The sequence below is a fragment of the Solea senegalensis genome, linkage group LG4, assembly GCF_019176455.1.
Source record: "Solea senegalensis isolate Sse05_10M linkage group LG4, IFAPA_SoseM_1, whole genome shotgun sequence".
NCBI lineage: Eukaryota > Metazoa > Chordata > Actinopteri > Pleuronectiformes > Soleidae > Solea > Solea senegalensis.
The window spans coordinates 15,127,600-15,146,774 of record NC_058024.1 but is presented as its reverse complement, the minus strand read 5'-3'; the positions used below and the strand labels follow the sequence as shown (position 1 = coordinate 15,146,774).

The 19,175-nt window shown below is 38.2% G+C and overlaps 1 protein-coding gene across 4 annotated transcripts in view; it reads left to right on the top strand.

The window, feature by feature from the left end:
* Positions 1-19,175, top strand: part of grip2b (glutamate receptor interacting protein 2b) — a 160,050-nt gene that overhangs the window by 122,724 nt on the left and 18,151 nt on the right. For all 4 annotated transcript variants that reach the window (XM_044024395.1, XM_044024394.1, XM_044024396.1 and 1 more), the window contains exons 2-12: positions 4,163-4,240; positions 5,854-5,989; positions 6,145-6,290; positions 6,589-6,675; positions 7,613-7,688; positions 11,312-11,457; positions 11,807-11,954; positions 13,009-13,178; positions 15,686-15,841; positions 16,018-16,170; positions 16,276-16,462. In XM_044024395.1, coding sequence (XP_043880330.1) covers positions 4,163-4,240; positions 5,854-5,989; positions 6,145-6,290; positions 6,589-6,675; positions 7,613-7,688; positions 11,312-11,457; positions 11,807-11,954; positions 13,009-13,178; positions 15,686-15,841; positions 16,018-16,170; positions 16,276-16,462 — 1,483 coding nt within the window. The remainder of the gene's footprint in view (positions 1-4,162; positions 4,241-5,853; positions 5,990-6,144; positions 6,291-6,588; positions 6,676-7,612; positions 7,689-11,311; positions 11,458-11,806; positions 11,955-13,008; positions 13,179-15,685; positions 15,842-16,017; positions 16,171-16,275; positions 16,463-19,175) is intronic.

The following is a 19,175-nucleotide window of genomic DNA, read 5'->3' as shown; positions in this document are numbered from 1 at the left end:
GGTCTGCTGAGTTTGTTGGAGGAGTATTATTATTATTATTGTTATTAAAGTGGTAGACAAGTGGTGCTGTGCCCCATCTTCCCTGTGGTGTTTTCTGTGGTGTTCAGTTCAAGCACAGTGTGTCCAGTCTTCCACATGGTGCTTTTATTGATAAGTTGTTTCCCTTCTTCTCTCCTCAACTGAAAGCTAAACAGGATTATAGATACTTTATATTGATTGGTACGTAAACGTCTTTCAGTTTTGTTTTGTTTTTCCGTACCCTATTTTCAGGTGTTTTCACACAATTTACACCTTTACTCAGGTGTCTCAGAATCAACTTTTGATGAACAAATCTCAAAGATTTGCAGATCAGAACAAACATACACATCTAGTTTAAAACTGGACAAAACTTTTCTAAGCATATCTTGTGAATTTAAAACCATCTATCTATACGGGAAGCACCGATATACCGATCTTTTCCCCCAGAGGATAATTTATCATTAGACAACAGTGGCTCCAAGATGGATGTATATCAAGAATGTATAAAGATAATTTCCGCAACTGCATTACAGCGTAAGCAGGTTCTATAACCACCACCGATGATCTCAATAAATATGTGAAACAACCACAAATGTTGTTCAATGCTAGAGCTGATGAAAGTGGTGTAAATGAATGTTAAAATAAGCCACCCTGTGAAGACCTCTATCATTTGCATATAAATATCATCCAACTGTGTATTTACTTTCCACACTGACGGAAATGAAAACACTGTTATCAATCAAACATCACATTCCTGGGAAGGAAATATATACTGTGTATGGGCCCAATGGAAATGGGGAGGCTGAGCGAGGAGGTGGTGGAAGGGCAGCACTTACCCATTGTGCTCAGATAGTGTGATAGTATCTGCATTATTTGTCCATGCTGTCCAACAACGCAACACAATACAACACAATGGTTAGCACTGGTGCCTCACATCAAGAAAGCGGATGTTTGTGCTGTGCTAGGCTAGTGATCTGTGCAGGCTGTTCCCTGCCTCTTGTCTTGGCTTGAGATTCCCTTGCAATCATCAAACGGTGGTATTGATTGATTAAATTCCGTTTACTGATGGAAACATGAATGTCACAGACTGGAAAAGGGGTAAAAAAAAAAATGAAGTAAAAAATATTCTGTTTAAATGTGCTTTAACTAGGCAATGGCTGGCTAATAATAGTACTAATAATAATGATACAATTGAATAGAATAACATGATTCAGGGGTCCTAATAGACATATCACATTACTTAACCTCTGTTATTTGACTCAGGGCCCCGTCAAGACATCAGGGGTGGATGTAATAGCTCAAAGGGACCCTTGAACACATTACAAAACCAGTGTTATTTGACTTCAGGGTTAGATGAATAACATGAATAATAGTATAGGCCCATTCAGTAATCCGTCCTTGCATACGTGTTACAACTGTTACAATCTCTTTTTGAAAAGAAGCTGGTGCTATAAAGGTTATGCCAGTGATTCTGTTGCAGGAGTCAAATCTGGCTCAATGCCTTGTCTATAACTCAACCTTTTCAGTAAGCTGATGCCAGCAGTCATTAGCCTAATCACTTTAAAATTATTCACCAGGAGAGGCTAATTCATCAGAGCGGGAGAGAAAAAGCAGAAAAGAGATCCTTAAAAGAAAACCCTCAGCTCGACTGGAGCTGAGGCTTATGTATATTCCAAAAAAATATTATTTATAAAAGATACTGTAACTTCTTACAGATTATCACTTCCCAATGCCTGTTGTAACAAATATGTTGGCTGTGTGATGATAAATCAGGCACTGAAACTTAACAGTGGATTGTGGAATAAGAATAAGAACTGAGGATCCTTCTTACCAAAGAGACAGAGATGGTTAATTGCTCTTTATGTTCTGTGTTACTCATTGTGTGTCCATGGAGAGGGGATACATTTATGTATTCTGTGTCTTTGCATTTACAGGTACCAAATCCTGTGCATGTATCCCTCTCTGCAGCTGTGTGTGTGTGTGTGTGTGTGTGTGTGTGTGTGGTGGTTTGGGGGGGTTTGATGAGAAGCCTCTGGGGCCCATTATGTCTGTGACAGCCTTACAGCAGGAACGCAGCCAGCCAGATAACTTATGAAGGTGGTTTAAAGCAAAATTGAATAAACAACCTATGAATTATTAAACCTATTACACCTCTGTGAAGATTTGCTAAACCCCAAGACACAACAACAGTGGCCTCCTTTCCCCTGTCACTGCTTGAAGTGATTTCTAAGCATTACCAGTGGATAAGTGCTGCATATTCTTTGGACACACATATAAAGCCCACAGGGAATGGAATTGTTCCAGGTATTGAACATGCTATAGATGGAAAACACTGAATAAATTGTGGTAATTGGAAGCCAGTAAATTAGTTGGTGAGATTTTATAAAATTGTTGGGGTTACTTAACATGACTTAACTAAAATGTGTTTGCATGGAAGCGTCTGAAAAGGCTGGTCAGGAATATAGAGACCATAATAGAATTTCTAGAAGATTTTAGGCGAAATTTGACCTTGATAAATCAAAATTACAGTAGTTGTTTTTTACATCTAACACCGCATCCTGCTATTAAAAGAGTAAATGAAGATAGAACACTAAAACAATTCAAATAATTCAGCTGAAAAAAAACCCAAAATAAAGATGAATATCTCTCTGGAATACTGGCGAATAAGATCTAAACTCACTCAAATCAAAGTATGGCCTGTGAACATAATCTCTGCAAAGTTTGATTTTGATCAAGTGAAGCAGAACAAAATTAGAGTGATTTTAGTGCAAAGATTACAGGCAAGGACTCATTTGTCACGTTTTGGAAACATCTGTGCAATTTGGATTCAAACCATGTATTTAACTACTTTCTTCACTTTAATATATCTATTAATGTTCAATAAAACAATTTCTGGCATTGTTTCAAAGTTCTTGCAGACTTTAATATGTTTTCCATTCAAAAAACAGACACCAGCTGACTTGTCTCTCTGTTGGCTTCCTTAAAGCCAATAGAAGGACGCTGTTGTCTCCGAATTTTGATTGACAGCTTTGTTCGCTAATGAGAGGCAACCGAGCGGCTGGCTGCTGCCTTAGGATAGGGTAATGCTTCTAAAAACATGATGAAGTCACCTAGAGATGCCAGGGAGCGCTTGATTGTTACACAGGGAGTCAGTCTAACCAGGGAGCACTTTGTTTGTGGTGAAAGATTAATTTTTCACGGAGAAACATCAAAGGTAAGAGCAATTTTACGGTTGTTGTTCGGCAAACGACTCTCTGTTGTCTGTATTATCTGGTGTGTATCTCTGTAATGCTTTGTCCTATACTGCTTTGGCATACACCATTGGAAAGGGCAGAGTTAGCTTAGCTTTCATTTGAACAATAGGGTGTGTGTGGGGGACAAGATGGCTGAGCGTCAGCTCCAGAAATGCGGAGATATGCGCAATAACTTTTTGATGCATCGGTATTTACGAAGTTTGACATGTAGTTATTCACTTAGGTGTTATTTGAGCTGTGTTTGTCACATTTTAAAGAGGTGTTTACACTTTGTAGACCAGATTTTTCTAATACCGAGTTTTCAAAAAAAAAAAAAAAGAAAATCACTTTTTCATGATCCTTAACAAAAAATAAGTTGGGTAAACTCTGCCAGAGTCCAACTGGGGGACCTTAGGGGACAAGATGAAGCATTACCATTTTTGTACAGAATCTGTACATGTCCTATCTTGAAGGTTTCTTGAAAAATATGAATAAGAGAAGTTGAATTATAATATTAGGCTACCTTCTAATCTGAATTGTTGAAGTAGCTTTTCTTCAGACTCTTGCTGGATATTCAGATCAATTAAATGAACAGAAAATCAAATCTATTATGTTTTTAATAAAGAAGATGTTGCAGAAGGATGAAGATGTCATTCATGGGTTGTGATTAAATGAATGGTGTTCACTGCTGAATGACTGAATGGCAGAGGAGCACACATCACATGTTTGTTCTATCCTTTAATGTGGCCTGTCTAATGATTATTATTGTCTTTCACAACCATCAACTGCCTAAGTCATAGACTTGTGTTGATAATGTGTGTAAAGGTGTAAAGTTGTCAGTGGTTACTGATAGAATAATTTTAAGTGAGAAAGAAGACAAACTCACTTTTTTCTCTTTCTGTTTTGTCTAGATGATGGCCCATATGGAAAAACTAAGGATATCTCTGGACCAGAACAAACAATGGCCTGTAGAAGACACAGTATACCAGGTATATCCATCCATCCATCCAGACATTTATAGAATATGAACACAATCACCTCTGCCTCATTTTGTGATCATCTTAGTTCATGTGTTCCCTCCGTCAGAGTACATCAGTAAAAGCTCCTGGGCTTTTATGCAAATATGAACACTACAAGGACTAATTAATGAAAGAGTGTGTTTCTGCAGATAAAGAGTGTGTGTGTGCGCGCGCGTATGCGTACGTGCATGTGCGTGCATGCCCCTCTGTGTGTTGTAGCACCCACAGAGATGTGTTTTGAAGCACCTCACTGATTCTGAGTGTTGCTTGAAAGATTTGCCTAATCTAGACATTTATCACTCCAAAGCTTGAGCTGGGGGGTGGGGGGTGCCACACTGGGCAAGGAAGAAATTGAGTCCAATGAGAGAGAGTTCTTGGTTATTTATCTGCAGTACTCTGTTGGTTTCTGTTGGCCGTTTATATCCAATAATGGCAATGACACGAGTAAAGACAATGGCAGGACCGATCAGCACAGCTCATTCCTTCATCCACGCATCATCATGGATTCACTCATTCATTTAGAAATATCATTCTCAGCTTCCTCTTCATTTAACAGTAGAGAGTAGGCTGTTTTCTTTGTTTACCTATTTTGTCATGTTGTGGAGTAGCTGCAGTGGCGCTGTTGGCTACTGTAAATAACAGTCAACATGACAACAAAACCCTCCTCCCTCACAGCTCGGGAGGGAGGGAAAAGACCGAGAGCCATGTGATAGTGTCTTTAATAAACAAAGACAATCTCTTGTACATCATCTCTTGATCCAAAGTTAATTCACAGCCTTGTTCTGAAAGTGATTGTTCATTTGAACCTGCTTATGTTTGGCTGAACAAATATTTGAAACCTAAGTCCCACTGAAGCCAGCCTGTCTTCACAAACTTTTACCATAAACTCTTACTACAGTGTGATACAAGGATGAAAGTGAATTGAATGTTGAGTATTGAGAATTATGCCTTTGTTAATATAGTTTTGGGAATGTATGCAGCACTGTACAATACTCTCGCTCACTGTACTTCTGTATGTAGGCATAGACATTCATTTGCTGTACCAATTTTGATATTAAATGTGACTTTGATGACCACTGTGTAGGTTGATTGCTTGCTTAATTTTTGCCACTTAAAAACTGATTTCTACAGAAAAATGTGTACAATGAAATATAGACAGCAAGAATCAGTTTTATTACACATAGGTTAATTGTGTTAATTAGCTGTTACTCGTGGAATAGCTGCAGGAGTGTTTCTTAACTTTCATTAACTGATGCTGATCTTATCCGAGTTTCACATTTACATTTTAGTCATTTTAGTAGATTCTCTCATTTTGAGCAGACAGGGGAATCAGAGTCTCACTCAAGGACGCACAGCAGCAAATGTCTTTAGTGTTTAGTTTTTACTGTTCTTATATCTTGACTTTGCTTTAATCCATGAATCAGAATGGAGCAAAGGCTGCCACTAACAATGTATCTCTGTGCTATATTTTGTGTGTTTGAGTGTGTGTTTGTATGTGTGTATGCATGTGTATTTATGTCCGTGTCCTTGCCTGTTTTGTTGGTGTGTATTTTGTCTTTATGTGTGTGTGTGTTTTTGGTTAGAAGCTCTGCGGGGGGTTACCATGGTGGAGCTGGTGAAGAAAGAAGGCAGCACACTTGGCCTCACTATCTCAGGAGGAACCGACAAGGACGGGAAACCACGGGTATCGAACCTGCGGCCTGGAGGACTTGCAGCCAGGTGGGTGGAACAGATGCATCACAAATAAGGAAGAAGCACAATAAACTCTGTACATTCAGTGTAGAATAAATCTATTTATTATGAAACAAAAGAGATACATGCTGCACAAAACACAGTATCCAGATTGTACATCCTTTCTCCCTCTGTCTGTGCAGGAGTGACCAGCTAAATGTTGGTGACTACATCAAGTCTGTGAATGGCATCAATCTGACCAAACTGCGGCATGAAGAGATCATCAGCTTGTTAAAGAATGTAGGAGAGAGAGTTCTGCTGGAGGTGGAGTATGAACTGCCCCCTACAGGTATGTATAAGTCACATCATGTGTGGCACCATTCACCAATGTGAGGTTTTGTATTGTCAATAAAGATAGACGTCTTTACAAACACATAGTTTTTCTGTGTATTTTTTTTCGGTATTACATTTGTAATCTCCATTAGCAAATAATATTAATTTGACTAGATCACAGCAGCAACAGGAGGAACAGTATGTAGAAAATGATTTAGCAACTATAAACATACATTATATTCTCTCTCTTCCTCTTCCTTCACTCTTTCTCACTATCCCTCTCAACCTACCCACCCCTCTCTCTGTTCTCAAAGCACCAGACAGCAGCTCAGGAGTTATATCAAAGACAATCGACATCTGTTTGCACAAAGAGGGGAACAGCTTCGGCTTCGTCGTGAGAGGTAACCGTCAGTAAAACAAACCAGTTTGGTAGCTGTTGTGAACTATAGTAATCTACACCAAATAAAGAGACAGTGCTGTGCCTTGTAAAAATAGAGACATTGAATAATCCCTTCCATTTAGTGGGGCTGAATTAGATGCGTACCATGTTAAGATATACAGTAGCTGTGTGCTCCCTGTGCCAAGAGGCAGCCAGCGGCTGCTCAGTCAAAATATGCAGTAGCTATAGGGACATATACAGTATACTGTTGCATACATGTGTGTATATATATATATATATATATATATAGTCACCTAAGAAAAGACTCACCTAAAACAGTGCATTTCATATGTGTACACTATCTGTATACACTGCTTGTCAAGTTAGACTGTCCATTATAAGATACTCGATACTCATAAGTATCTTATAAAACCCCATTACAAAAACTGCACTATCCCTTTAGAGATTCTAGTGCAGTTTCCCTAACTTTCTGCATGGAGAACCACTTTTTAAAGATCACAAACTACCGTGAACCAATTCCCAATACAAATTGTGAAAAGAGTAAATTTGTGCATAATTGACAGCCCTATGTGTAAAACTGAATATCATTTTGAACTGGTAAACAAATAATTTTCAAGAAATGTGTGGTAAATGAATTAAAATTATGTATGTGTATAAAATGTGTATGGAGAACCAAAAAAAACTCTCCCGTGACTCATCTGTGGGTCCTTACCCAGTCTTTGGGAATCACTTCTCTATTGATTTTAATTTTTTATTCTATTATATTTCATCTACGCGTTTGTAAGCATATTTCCCTGGCAGCTATCAGTTAAAGTTACATTTTCACTCTTTAAAAGAAAACACGAGCCATGTTGACAGGCATGTTTTACAATTTCAAAATAACAATGTAAAGATTTCTCATCTTGGTCATCATCATCTTTGTCCTTCTTTTCTGACAGGAGGCTCACAGGAAGACTGGCACAAGTCGCGCCCCCTAGTGGTCACCTACGTGAGGCCAGGTGGCCCTGCAGACAGGTAGATTGGACTTAACTATGGAAAAATGAAATCACTACACGTGTTATATTCACACTTAACATTTACATACACATGTCTACTGATACACTAACACATCACGGAAACATAAACCCACCACATGTACAATCAGAGCCCAATAAGTATGCTTTTATAGTTTATTTTAAAGGATAATAAACTGAGATAAATCTAACACACAGTTCCAGACAGAAGCTGGTGATTTTTCTGCACCTTCATTAAAATGTGCCCAAAGGGTAACAATGTCTTTCTTCGTGACCATCATTTTACAGTTATGCGTTGCTCAGAGCAGTAGCAGCATGAATCACCTCATATGCCATTTAATGTTGTCATCATGTGTCTGTCTAAGCCTTCATGTTTAAGCAATAAGATTTGCACAGCTTTAGTGTTCAAATGATGCAATGCAACAATCTAGAATACGAATTCCTACAAATCCTTCCAAGATAAAAAGAAAACATCCCCCTGCAAAGACGACTATTGTTTTCACTTTTTTTTTTCATGTTAGAGCAATAAAGTAGTATATGAAAATACAAAAAAATAAATAGCTGTAATGTTGAAAGGCAAATATATTTTTACATTATGTTAATAGATCACAACAGGAGACATCTTCATTTAAGCAAGTTAACAATTGGGAACTGGACTTCGGGCTGTTTGATTAGTGTTTTTGTCATTTCCTTAATAAATGGTTCAACATTCAAGTGGAATCAATATAAGACGGAAGCTGTTCTCAAAACCTGTGGTGAAATGTAACTGATATATTCCACCATTTTTTTATTGGCCTTCTCCTCAAAGCTTTGTGGAGGTTGTTGTGTGTAATGAAACTGTGAATTTTGGCTGTGGACTGGAGTAGTGGACCATACATACCTCTCTGGCTTATTGTGACAACTCAGGCATGGACAGGGTTAGCGCAGGTTGGCAGTTGGGTTAGTGACAGTTACACCAACCAACTATTCCATGTGACCTGAATTAAAAGGTTATGTTTATTATTGTATTGCAAGGGCTGCACGTACTGGCTTTTTTCACACAACTTTGTTTATTGGAGGCTATTAGGGTGTGAAAGTAGTTCTGTAACAAATTATAAACCCTGGCTTTAATTTTCACCCAAACATCCCTCGTGGCTTAATTTCTCAGCTGTTGCTGGACGTAGTCATTTGTCTTGTGTTCCTTCTCCTTCGACGAAGTGAAAATAAAGTGCCACCATTTTCCTTTGATCACTTCTGCAGCTTTTTGCATGGGTTTGGCTAAATTCATTGTCCAGACTGCCTACACATATATATGTATAGATAGATATATACATATATACATATATATATATATATATATATATATATATATATATATATATATATATATATATATATATATATATATATATATATATATATATATATAAAATCTGGGCCAATACCAGGATTAACTTTTCTTACTTTTGAATTATTTTTCCCCTGAAGCTCATCTTTCACCATCTTAAGCAAATTCATCCTGAAAATGTAGGTCAGTCCACAGGAATCGGATGAGATAGTCATGCTGCTTTATAAACCCTATATGGCCACTTGGAGAAAACTCAATCTCCAGAACCACAAAGTCCCAGGAGTGCTGAAATTTTTTGGCATTACCAAGTGGGAATTAAAGTTAAAGTGAGAGAGTCACAGTGTTTTTTTTTGTTTGTTTGACTGTTTTTTGTTTTTTTCACAGGACAACAATGAAACTGCTTTCACTGCATCATCACTTGAAATAGATTTTATTAATAGGAAAACCTTTAAGCAGTCTTCATGTCAATGATACCCTTGAAACTTTGATGGGTAACATATTTTTAGCATTGTTTATGAAGAAAAAATCCAAACCACCCTTTCAAAATTATGTAATTAAAGTGATCTGAGAAACATCTAGACATCTGTACCTACTCAAGGCTCTATTTTGAGCCTTGGTGAGATCTGGCCTGTCATGGGAGACTGTGACCATTTAAGGGACAGTTCAGAAGAAAAAGGTGCTCATACCAGTGAAAAGGTCACTATTACAGCAACTTAAAAAAGGTAAACACAATACAATCCATGCCAGTATGGACAGAGCCTTTCAGAGATTAAGAGATTATTTTAGATCAGTCATATGACAGTTCTTTCTATGTTCAGACAGCCTCCATTTGTGGAGACACCTATTATTCTTGTTGTTCTGCTCAGTATAGCTTTAAGGCAATTTATTTAAATCAGGACAGACCTACAGTAAAATAAATGATGGGTAAATAAAAGCATAAAAGAATAAGTAGTATTATTATCCATTCACGTAGTTTTCAAGTAACTGGAGAATTGTGTTCCTTTCTCGGAAGATTCACATGAACAAACTCCAGTGAAATGTTTTTGTGCAATTAACTTGACCTTCGAGATTGGCAATACAGGAGACTGCAATGGTTGGAATCCATAGGCCCAAAGTCATGCTTGCTTTCACTCAGTTTTATATAGAGCCCCTTTCTTCAAGGCCCCCAAAGTCTCTTGAAACACCCTTGTTTCTCTTTCATGTGGAAATTAGTCAAATGACTGGAGACATCAGATTGTTTAGTCTAAACTGAAGTGTATGTTGTCGTCATATGTCATGTTGGCCTTGGAGTCACTTTCACACTGCTCACCTTTTACCCAGGTTGGAGCCAAGGGTAAAACCATTTTCGTGTCAGTTTAAACTTTTATTCCAGATTTTTTCTTCAGGGGTATTAGCGTCATACTTTACAACCTCTGGCTGGTATGGTGACAGCTCTGTGTTACTCACACTCTGAAATCATGCATAAAGCATCTATCAGCTGTCAAACGCAGTCATCTGCATGAAAGTTTTAAAGTGCTACATCTCAATTTTTATTTTATTTTTTTTTGCAATGGAATGAACGATTTTCTTGAAATACCTTTGAGTGCATCGTAAATATCAAGTCTCTGAAAAGGGATAATTACTCAAAGTTAACTGAAACTAAATTGCAACAAAGTTCCATCCGTCTTATAATGGAACATAAAACAAATCTAAATATTAAACATTAATGTTTCTATGTGAATATTTTAAATGTTGGGAAGCACAGCGGTATAACCTGTGATCAAGAGTTTCCACTGACTGCATTTGTCTCTTTGATCTCAAGGAGATTTTATGCATTTATGTAAATAAAGCTCATTTCAACATTACATAGTCACTGGAGACAGGAAGGACTGGTAAAAAAAATAAAAGAGCGGAAAGAGCTTAAGAAAGGATGTATGGGGGTAAATTAGAATTTCTAAAATATGATTCTGTAAACGTTACGTTAGGATTGTATAGTTTTTTGAGATCATCATTGTGGAATAGTCTTTTTTTTATTGTTATAAAAACAACAAAATGCAGTTGAGCCGACACATTATCAGTCAGTCAGTGATAAAGGGCTCCAAAAAAACACTATAAAAAGAGTGGATATAAATAATAATTATTTTGTTTTACCAGATAAAATGTTTAAGAACCAGTTCTCATTTACAAATATGACCTGGCTATCATAAATTGCACTTGGATGAGGGGTCACTCACTCACTCACTAGCTTGTGTCTTCGGTCTTTCTTGGTGGTGTGAGATGCACTTTACGATCAAACTTCCTTCCCTGTGTATTTCCAGAGAGGGAACATTACGTTCCGGTGATCGCCTGCTCAGTGTGGATGGTTTGCCGCTGCACAACATCAACCACAGCGATGCCCTCATCGTGTTGGCTCAGTGTGGCCAGGAAGCTCTGTTCCAGATAGAGTACGACGTTGCCATCATGGGTCAGAGACCACACACACACAAACAGATGCATTAAATAAACCTTTGGGAATAGATGTTTGTAGACTGTTCTAAAATGCCACTGAAATAAAACAAAAAAAAGAAGGAAAATGGATTGTTTTGTTGATGTGCTGGCATTTGCTGCTACCTCAGGCTGAACTCTGACTTTTTCCTGGATTAACCTTTAAAACCTAACCATAATGCATTGCTTAGATCACTTTGGGTGCTTTCATGAACATTGTCCGCCTCAAAAAAAAAATCTGCAGGATCCTCCTCTCTGAAAGTGAGAGCTACTCTGCTGTGTTTGAGTGTCAGTTTTATGATTTGTTTGTTTGTTTTATTATTAATCAGACACAGTGACAAATGCTTCAGGTCCACTATTAGTGGAAATTGCAAAGTCGCCAGGAGCTACACTGGGCATCATGCTGACATCAGCCAATCATCAAAACAAGCAGGTCATTATCATCGACAGGGTTAAGCCTGGGAGTGTGGCAGACAGGTAAACACACACAAAATGTTTACATGCTTGCACTTTTGATCTTGATACACTTTCTATAATCTATGTTGAACTTGAGTATATATATATATATATATATATATATATATATATATATATATATATATATATATATATATGCTCAGTCTATGATTCTTTTCTCTCTTAGACCATATAAAGGCCTAAACCTGTTGGAGCCCCTACATAATCTAATAAAAGCTACTGTTTTTATAATGTTATGTTCTACTTAAACCACAAAGTAATCAACCAGATTGAAGTTATGTTAGTAAATGACAACAACAATGCAATGTTTACAGTGACTGTTCATGATGTCAGTAGTAAATCAATACCGTGCTTATGTTGGTGCCCTACAAGCCTTGCTGTCCTTTTGTTACCCATTGGCCGTTAAGGACTCTGCGTTGACTTCCATTTATTTGGACATCATAGCCCTAAACTTACCAACAAAAGGTTCCTAAAACGAGCAGAGACACATGCACACAGGCTGTGTCCAGCCCTATAACTCACACAGACAGTAGGAGACAGGATTCTGCCCCCAGCCTCCGTCTGGCTCAAAAATATACATGAAACGCTTGAACCTTTTGTCAGGGCACAACCAAGCACTAAAATAACCTCCATCAACAGAACGGTTTGAACTGTGGAGGTTCACCATATGTCACTTTTCTTTCCCACATAGTCTCCAGAAATTTGAACCACAGCATGTGTCGGCGCCAATGTGCCGTTTTCAAACCAAACAAAAATGTAATATTTCTCAAATATGAGTATTGATATACTGGTGACAAATATAAGCACATGTATTACATAATGACTCTATGTGGTAACATGAAACATGGTAATTAATTATAGAGGCAGTTTACAGTGGGATAATGTAAAAATATGTAACTCCAACTTTTAAAGGGAATGCTCTGTCCTTCAGTTATGATGTTTACTCAAGTAAAAACAACTAGTAGCTACTTGAGCTAGTGTGATTTATCGTATTGTGTCATATTGTGAGTTACCCTGTCATTACTACCATTTTTCTTTTTATCGGATTTCACAGATGTGGAGCATTGCATGCAGGCGATCACCTGCTGTCCATAGATGGGACATCGACAGAACACTGTACCGTCCTTGAGGCAACACAGCTATTAGCAAGCACAGCAGAACTGGTCAAATTGGAAATATTACCCTCCAATCAGACGAGGCTGGCAGGGAAACAACATGACACAGGTGGATAGAGTTCAAACTGTTTTTTTTTACCTTAATTTACACATTGGACAGCATTAAACAGCATTGGAACAGCTTTACTTTAAGCCATACATGATTGCCCTCTGAGCCCTGTGCAAACTGAAGTTCAATATTAGTGTGGGTTGATATATGCACATGCACATAAAGATTATTCTAAATTTGACAAAACCATTTTCCTATAACACATACATTACCGCTCTCATGTAAATCAAGACCATTACTGAGTATCTTTTTTAAATAGCATGCAACACACCAGCTCTCTGCTGCAGCTAACAATTACTTTGGTAGTCAACTAATGACTTGATTATTTTTTCCGATAAGTCGATTAGTCACAATTTAAGGGGAAGTTTACCTTGTCAGAGACATCTCAGCCACATTGGAATATTTACATGAACCCGGCTCTGGCTCGTAGAGCTTTGCCCTTTATTTGCAGTCAAATCAGTTTCAACAACTTCGCATTAGACATACGTTTCACTGCCTCCACTGTGAGTCTCACTTATATCCACTCAGGACATTTGTGCTGAAAGAAATGTTTGCTGACGTGATCACAGAGTTCTGTCTTGCAGAGGCAGCATTCAACGTCATGGTTTATTTAAAACCACACACTTTTGAAAGTTTTGGCGAAAGTCCTCCATTTTTCATTTGTTCTTTTTCGATGATTCAGAATGGAATTGTTGTAGATAGTGGGAGAATTAGGTCTACTGCCCCCATCACTTCCTGTTGCACATTGCAGTTACTGGACGTGGCTTGCTAGATGCGTGGTTTTAAACTCTATCACTAAAAACAAATCTGCAGCAACCAACTAATCGTTGCAAACATACTATATGTGTTTGTATACACATTACTAATAATTACTACTACTAATAATAATACGATTTTTTTCATTCTGACAAATCTGACTTTTAAAATGTTGTCCACATATGAAATGAAATTCAAATCCATAGTCATTTTTGTTTTGTTTTTCGATCAATAATTGCCCCCTTGCACATTGAGCACATCAGTAAGAGAAAATGTAATTTTACTTGCCTTGTTGTCTCACAAGAACGCTGATTGAGAAATATTTTCGGCTGCAGTGGCAGCTTTGTGCTTAATTAGTTGTAGGAGTGTTTCCTCACCCGTGGTCGAGCAGCGACTTCTCATCTGCAAGAGAATTAGTGCCAGTGGATTCACAGGGGGAAATGCTGATGCCAATGGCGGCTTTATTATCCCAGGTTGTTGCTGCACAGTCGACAGATTTAAGTATGAAATAGCTGCACTACACACATAGTGGTACACATCTAGAAACATGTGACTGCATGTGATAGCATGTGCACAGGTTCGTACACGTAACAAAGCTGCCAGTATTACATTCAGATGAACATGTATTATTTACATCCTTTTTCTCTCCACACTCGCGTCTTGTTTTGTGTGTGGAAAAATGTGTTTTAATTTTTCTATGACCTGATTAGAGACCCGAGAGAGGATGAAAAACACTGCAGGATTAAGAGACGAGGCTGAAAGACTGAGAATAAAAATGAGAAATTCTAGACTTTAATTAGACTAAAACTTTTTACTCCAGGCTACTTTCTATACAGATTGTATGGGACAGTCATTTTAGCTTGGTATGAGAAGGAATGGAGAAGAGGGAGAGCTAAATATAGAAGACGCAAATGAATAGGAAAAAGAACGACAGGAAGTATAATGGCAGTATGATATTTGATTAAAGTCATAACTGCTCTCTTATAGTTGTCAGCATCTGCTTATGGCCTGCTACCTCCTTCTCATAATTCAATTCAAACCCATATTATTTGCATGTCCTTACAAGTATCACCAAAAGAAACCCAACAGGAACACAATGAGAATCCACTTGGCAACAGTGGAGAGAAAAAAAACAATCCTCGAATGACGTTTCTGATTATCGTTATATTGCGCTGGTGAAAGAGGACTGACTCACAGACTTGCTGTGTGTGTGAGACAAATGAGAAATCTGGGTTGTAAATAACTCCATGGTTCTTTACAGTAGAACTGGAGGCCATGGTAATGCCATCCAGGTTGATTAAATGTTCAGATGGTGCTTCCCTAAGGTATTAGGGCCAGGGACCATAACTTTGGTTTTGTCTGTGTTCATGGATATGTATAATTGTGTGTCATCTGCATAAAAATCCAAATTTAGGTTGTCTTTTTTTAATAATACTGCCTAGAGGAAGCCTGTGCAAGGTGAAAAGAATTGGTCCGAGAACCGAACCTTGTATTTTTACACCTGTAATTTCTTCTCTACTCATCTCCCATCCTTCATCTCCTCTCCAAAATATCCCACATTTCTCATCCTGTCACTTTCTTATCTTCTGTCTCATTTATTGGTCTCTTTTCATTTGTCTCTATGTAGTCAAATGTATTATTTCCTTCTTAGTTCCTTTTTTTAAGTTAGGGTGAGGTTTCATGGAAGATGGAAGTAATTCATTTTTGTGTGTTTCTGTGCTTGCATGTGTGTGTGTGCATGTGTATTCCAGTAAAGGTCCAAAAGTCGGACCACCCACACTCCTGGGACCCCTGTGTAAACTTCTGTCACCCTTTGAACTCCACCCTGTCCAATACAAGCTCCACCCTCAACAAATCATGGACCGCCTCCAACAATAACACCATCAGTAGCCTTGATTACTGCAAGTGTAAGAACAGAAATTCTTAATTTTCTTCTTCATCCATTCTCTCTATTACTGTCCTTCATTTCACATTAAATATAATTAAGTACTGATGCAATGATTAACCCTATTTTATTTGTTTTGCCTGTGCAATGCACCTAGGGAACAGTGGACATCATGCTTTTTTTTGTCTGTTTTTGCAGCTCTAGTGTCAGCAAGCTTCTCCCCTGGTTCTACAACCACATCAGGCCCGAGTAGCCAGAGCTCCAACACTTTACCAAGGCCTTCAGTTCCCATGAGTCCACGGAACTCATTGCTAAAACGACGGCAGAGAAAGAAAGAGCACAAAAGCTCCTGTAGGCTCCATAAATATATCTGTCGACCTGTTCTTTATTTTCATTGTTGTGGAAACTATGTATCCTTATGGATCGACCTCACACATTTTGTATTTGTGCATTTAGTATCGCTGGCATCCAGTTCGGTGGGTCCAGGTGGTCAAGTCGTTCACGTTGAGACTAGTGAGGTAGTCTTAACAGGCGACCCTCTCAATGGTTTTGGTGTCCAGCTGCAGGGAGGAATATTTGCCACTGAAACACTGTCAGCACCCCCACTCATCAGATTCATAGAGCCCGACAGCTCTGCAGAGAGGTGAGTGCAATAAACTCTCTCTTGATTAGCTTCCTGTATAGTGTTTAGGATTCCTGGTTTTCACCCAGGTTGCCCCAGTTCGACTTCTGGTATGGGAACTGTGTGTTCACTGCTGGTGTGTAATAAGGATGGTTTAAATGCTTAAATGAACAAGATTTGCAAAAGAAAATTTCAGGAAGTCACTGGGTGATTTTGGCCAAATAGCTATATTTCACAGAAGGAACTGAACCATTTCTGTGGATGATTTCATTCAACACGTGTAGTTAGAAATAATGTATGCATTTTTATATCAATTGTAGCTGTTTTGGTATTGCCCAGAATGTGTATCACTTTTTTCAAGGGTGTTGAGTCCTGTTCAAGCATTGTTAGACATCATCTGTCTAAACAGGCCTTTGACAAATTTATGTATTCAGATTGTCTCTAATCCATTTCATTGGACTGGATTATTTTCCGACGTGCACTTGTGTATTTTCTATTTTGGCAGTTTGTCTGTAAAACAAAGTAACACATAAAACGTTGCTAACATATAAAGTTGAAAACAACAAGGTGAGTACTATGTACACTAGGTATAACTGATGTATCACACAAGTCTGATGGTTCTATGGTATAATAACAGTAATCTGATTGGCTTTGTGATGTGTGTTGGTGTTTTGTATAAAGGCATTTTGAAGCCTTTATACACACACACACACACACACACGTAGGTGGGGATTTTGTTAATACCCACCTGCATATGTGTGTGTCACTTCAGTTCATGCATTTGTGCTAACAGCATCGACATCTCTGGATTCTCAGTTTGCATTGTGTGTTTACTGATGTTCTCATTATATAAGCAAGCTCTCTCTAAGTACTGAGCGGGTTTCTGCACCCTGAGGCCCCAGTGCCCATGCTAACAACACTAATTAGCCAGCTTCCCCTCTCCCACGTCAAAGAGATCGATTAATAACCTCTTTTCTGCCTGACAGGGTGAATCCAAATGAACCCCCTCACACCCTAAATTATACTCAACCGGAGTTTATCCTCTTTAACTCCATAAGTTTTGTGCAGTGGTGAAATTCAAGAACCTTTAGCACTATAGCCTGTAATTATCCTGCATTAGTGCTGCTAGAGGTTTCATTCAAAATTTAATGCAGTTCATTATCACAAGAAACAAAAAAACATTGAGTATTGGTGATGACAAGAATTAAACATCTAAACGTGCTTGTTATGCTGAGGCAACTCCTCTGGTTTATGTGCAAAAACTATGAAAAACTGAGCCCACCTCTTCCTTGATTTATAATGTCAACATTTTACTGAAAGTGTTGTGGTCTCAATCACTAGTTTCAGGTTTTCTTCAATTCTATTTGATGTCTATTTTGTGAAGTACTGTCCCATTTAGAGCCAAATAGATAATGAAGTACAGCTGACTGCTTGTACCGCCCACTGGTCCACAAGCTCTCGGTCAGGCCAAAATGTTTTCTTTTATTTACAAAAAACAAGATAGTGCTAGATAAACTGCAAAAAATGTACAACTCAGTCCACAAATCAATTGGTGACACCATAAAGGGTTGCTACTCATTGTACACCAAAGACATACCTGGGCATCTGTTAGGGCACCGTCAGTCAGAGTCGGCAAGCATTCAATATTTTTCACACTGCTCTGAGAAGATAGTTTTTGTGAAAAAAGTGACAGTTGGTGAATCACTTTTGATGCAGACATTACAGAACACATTACAACTGAAGCACCAGTTGTTGGTAATGCTTGACAAAGTTTCCAAAGTCTCTCACAGCACGATAGAGCTAAAGTAGCAAACTTGGTGACAGAGCAGGAACTGCTGTGATAGCTCATTTGCTCATTTTTTGGTAAGTCAAGATGCTGTGCTGGAGGAGCAGAGACGGGACACACAAAAGACACGTTACTGCTACTGTGCAACATATGGACAATGTGGAGATTAAACTGCATAAATGCTTCCTGTATTTTCTGGATGTGTTCCAATAAAAATATTGGTTAAAAAATTATACTTTATGGTCATTATAGAATTTAGAATCTAATGATGGCCTAATAGTTTTGCACATTACTGTAGCTTTAAGTGTGGTTTTGAAGACTATACACTTGAGCGAATGTTGTCTTTGGAAAGAAAAACCTATAGAGATTACTTTTTTGATGAGTTTTACTTTGGTTCAATGAGCATCTTAGGAACTGCAGGTTTGATTTAGACATTTTTTTTGTGGTTGTAAAACATTCTGAGAGGCTTCTCTTTGAGTTCACATGCCTATATCTCAAAATCTGGACTACCACATTCATACAATACCTCTTGAATGGAAGGTAGTAAGACTTTTCACGACTTAAGTTATGTCAGCTCTCGCATGCTTGACTTTTCTCACTGCAGTTGCACTGATTTATGTTGCAAAAAGCCAAGTTTGGGGGGGGTGGATGTTTTGCGAACAGAAATCCAAACAGCAGCACTGGGAGCTGCAACAGCTAAAAATAATACAAAAATGACATGTCGCACAGCAGGGACTAAGAAGCTGCTTTTGGGATCATCCTGCCTCTCTAAAGGAAAACAGAAGATCCGTGGTAGGGTGCTGCTGAGCATTAGTACACCTACGTGTAAGACATTTTTGCGCTTGCATTTTCAACTTGGGGGTGGTCATATCTAAATAGCTTCAGTAAGTGACAACAGCAGTGACAACAACATTGCATGTACGATGTGCACCAACCCTCATGATGTTT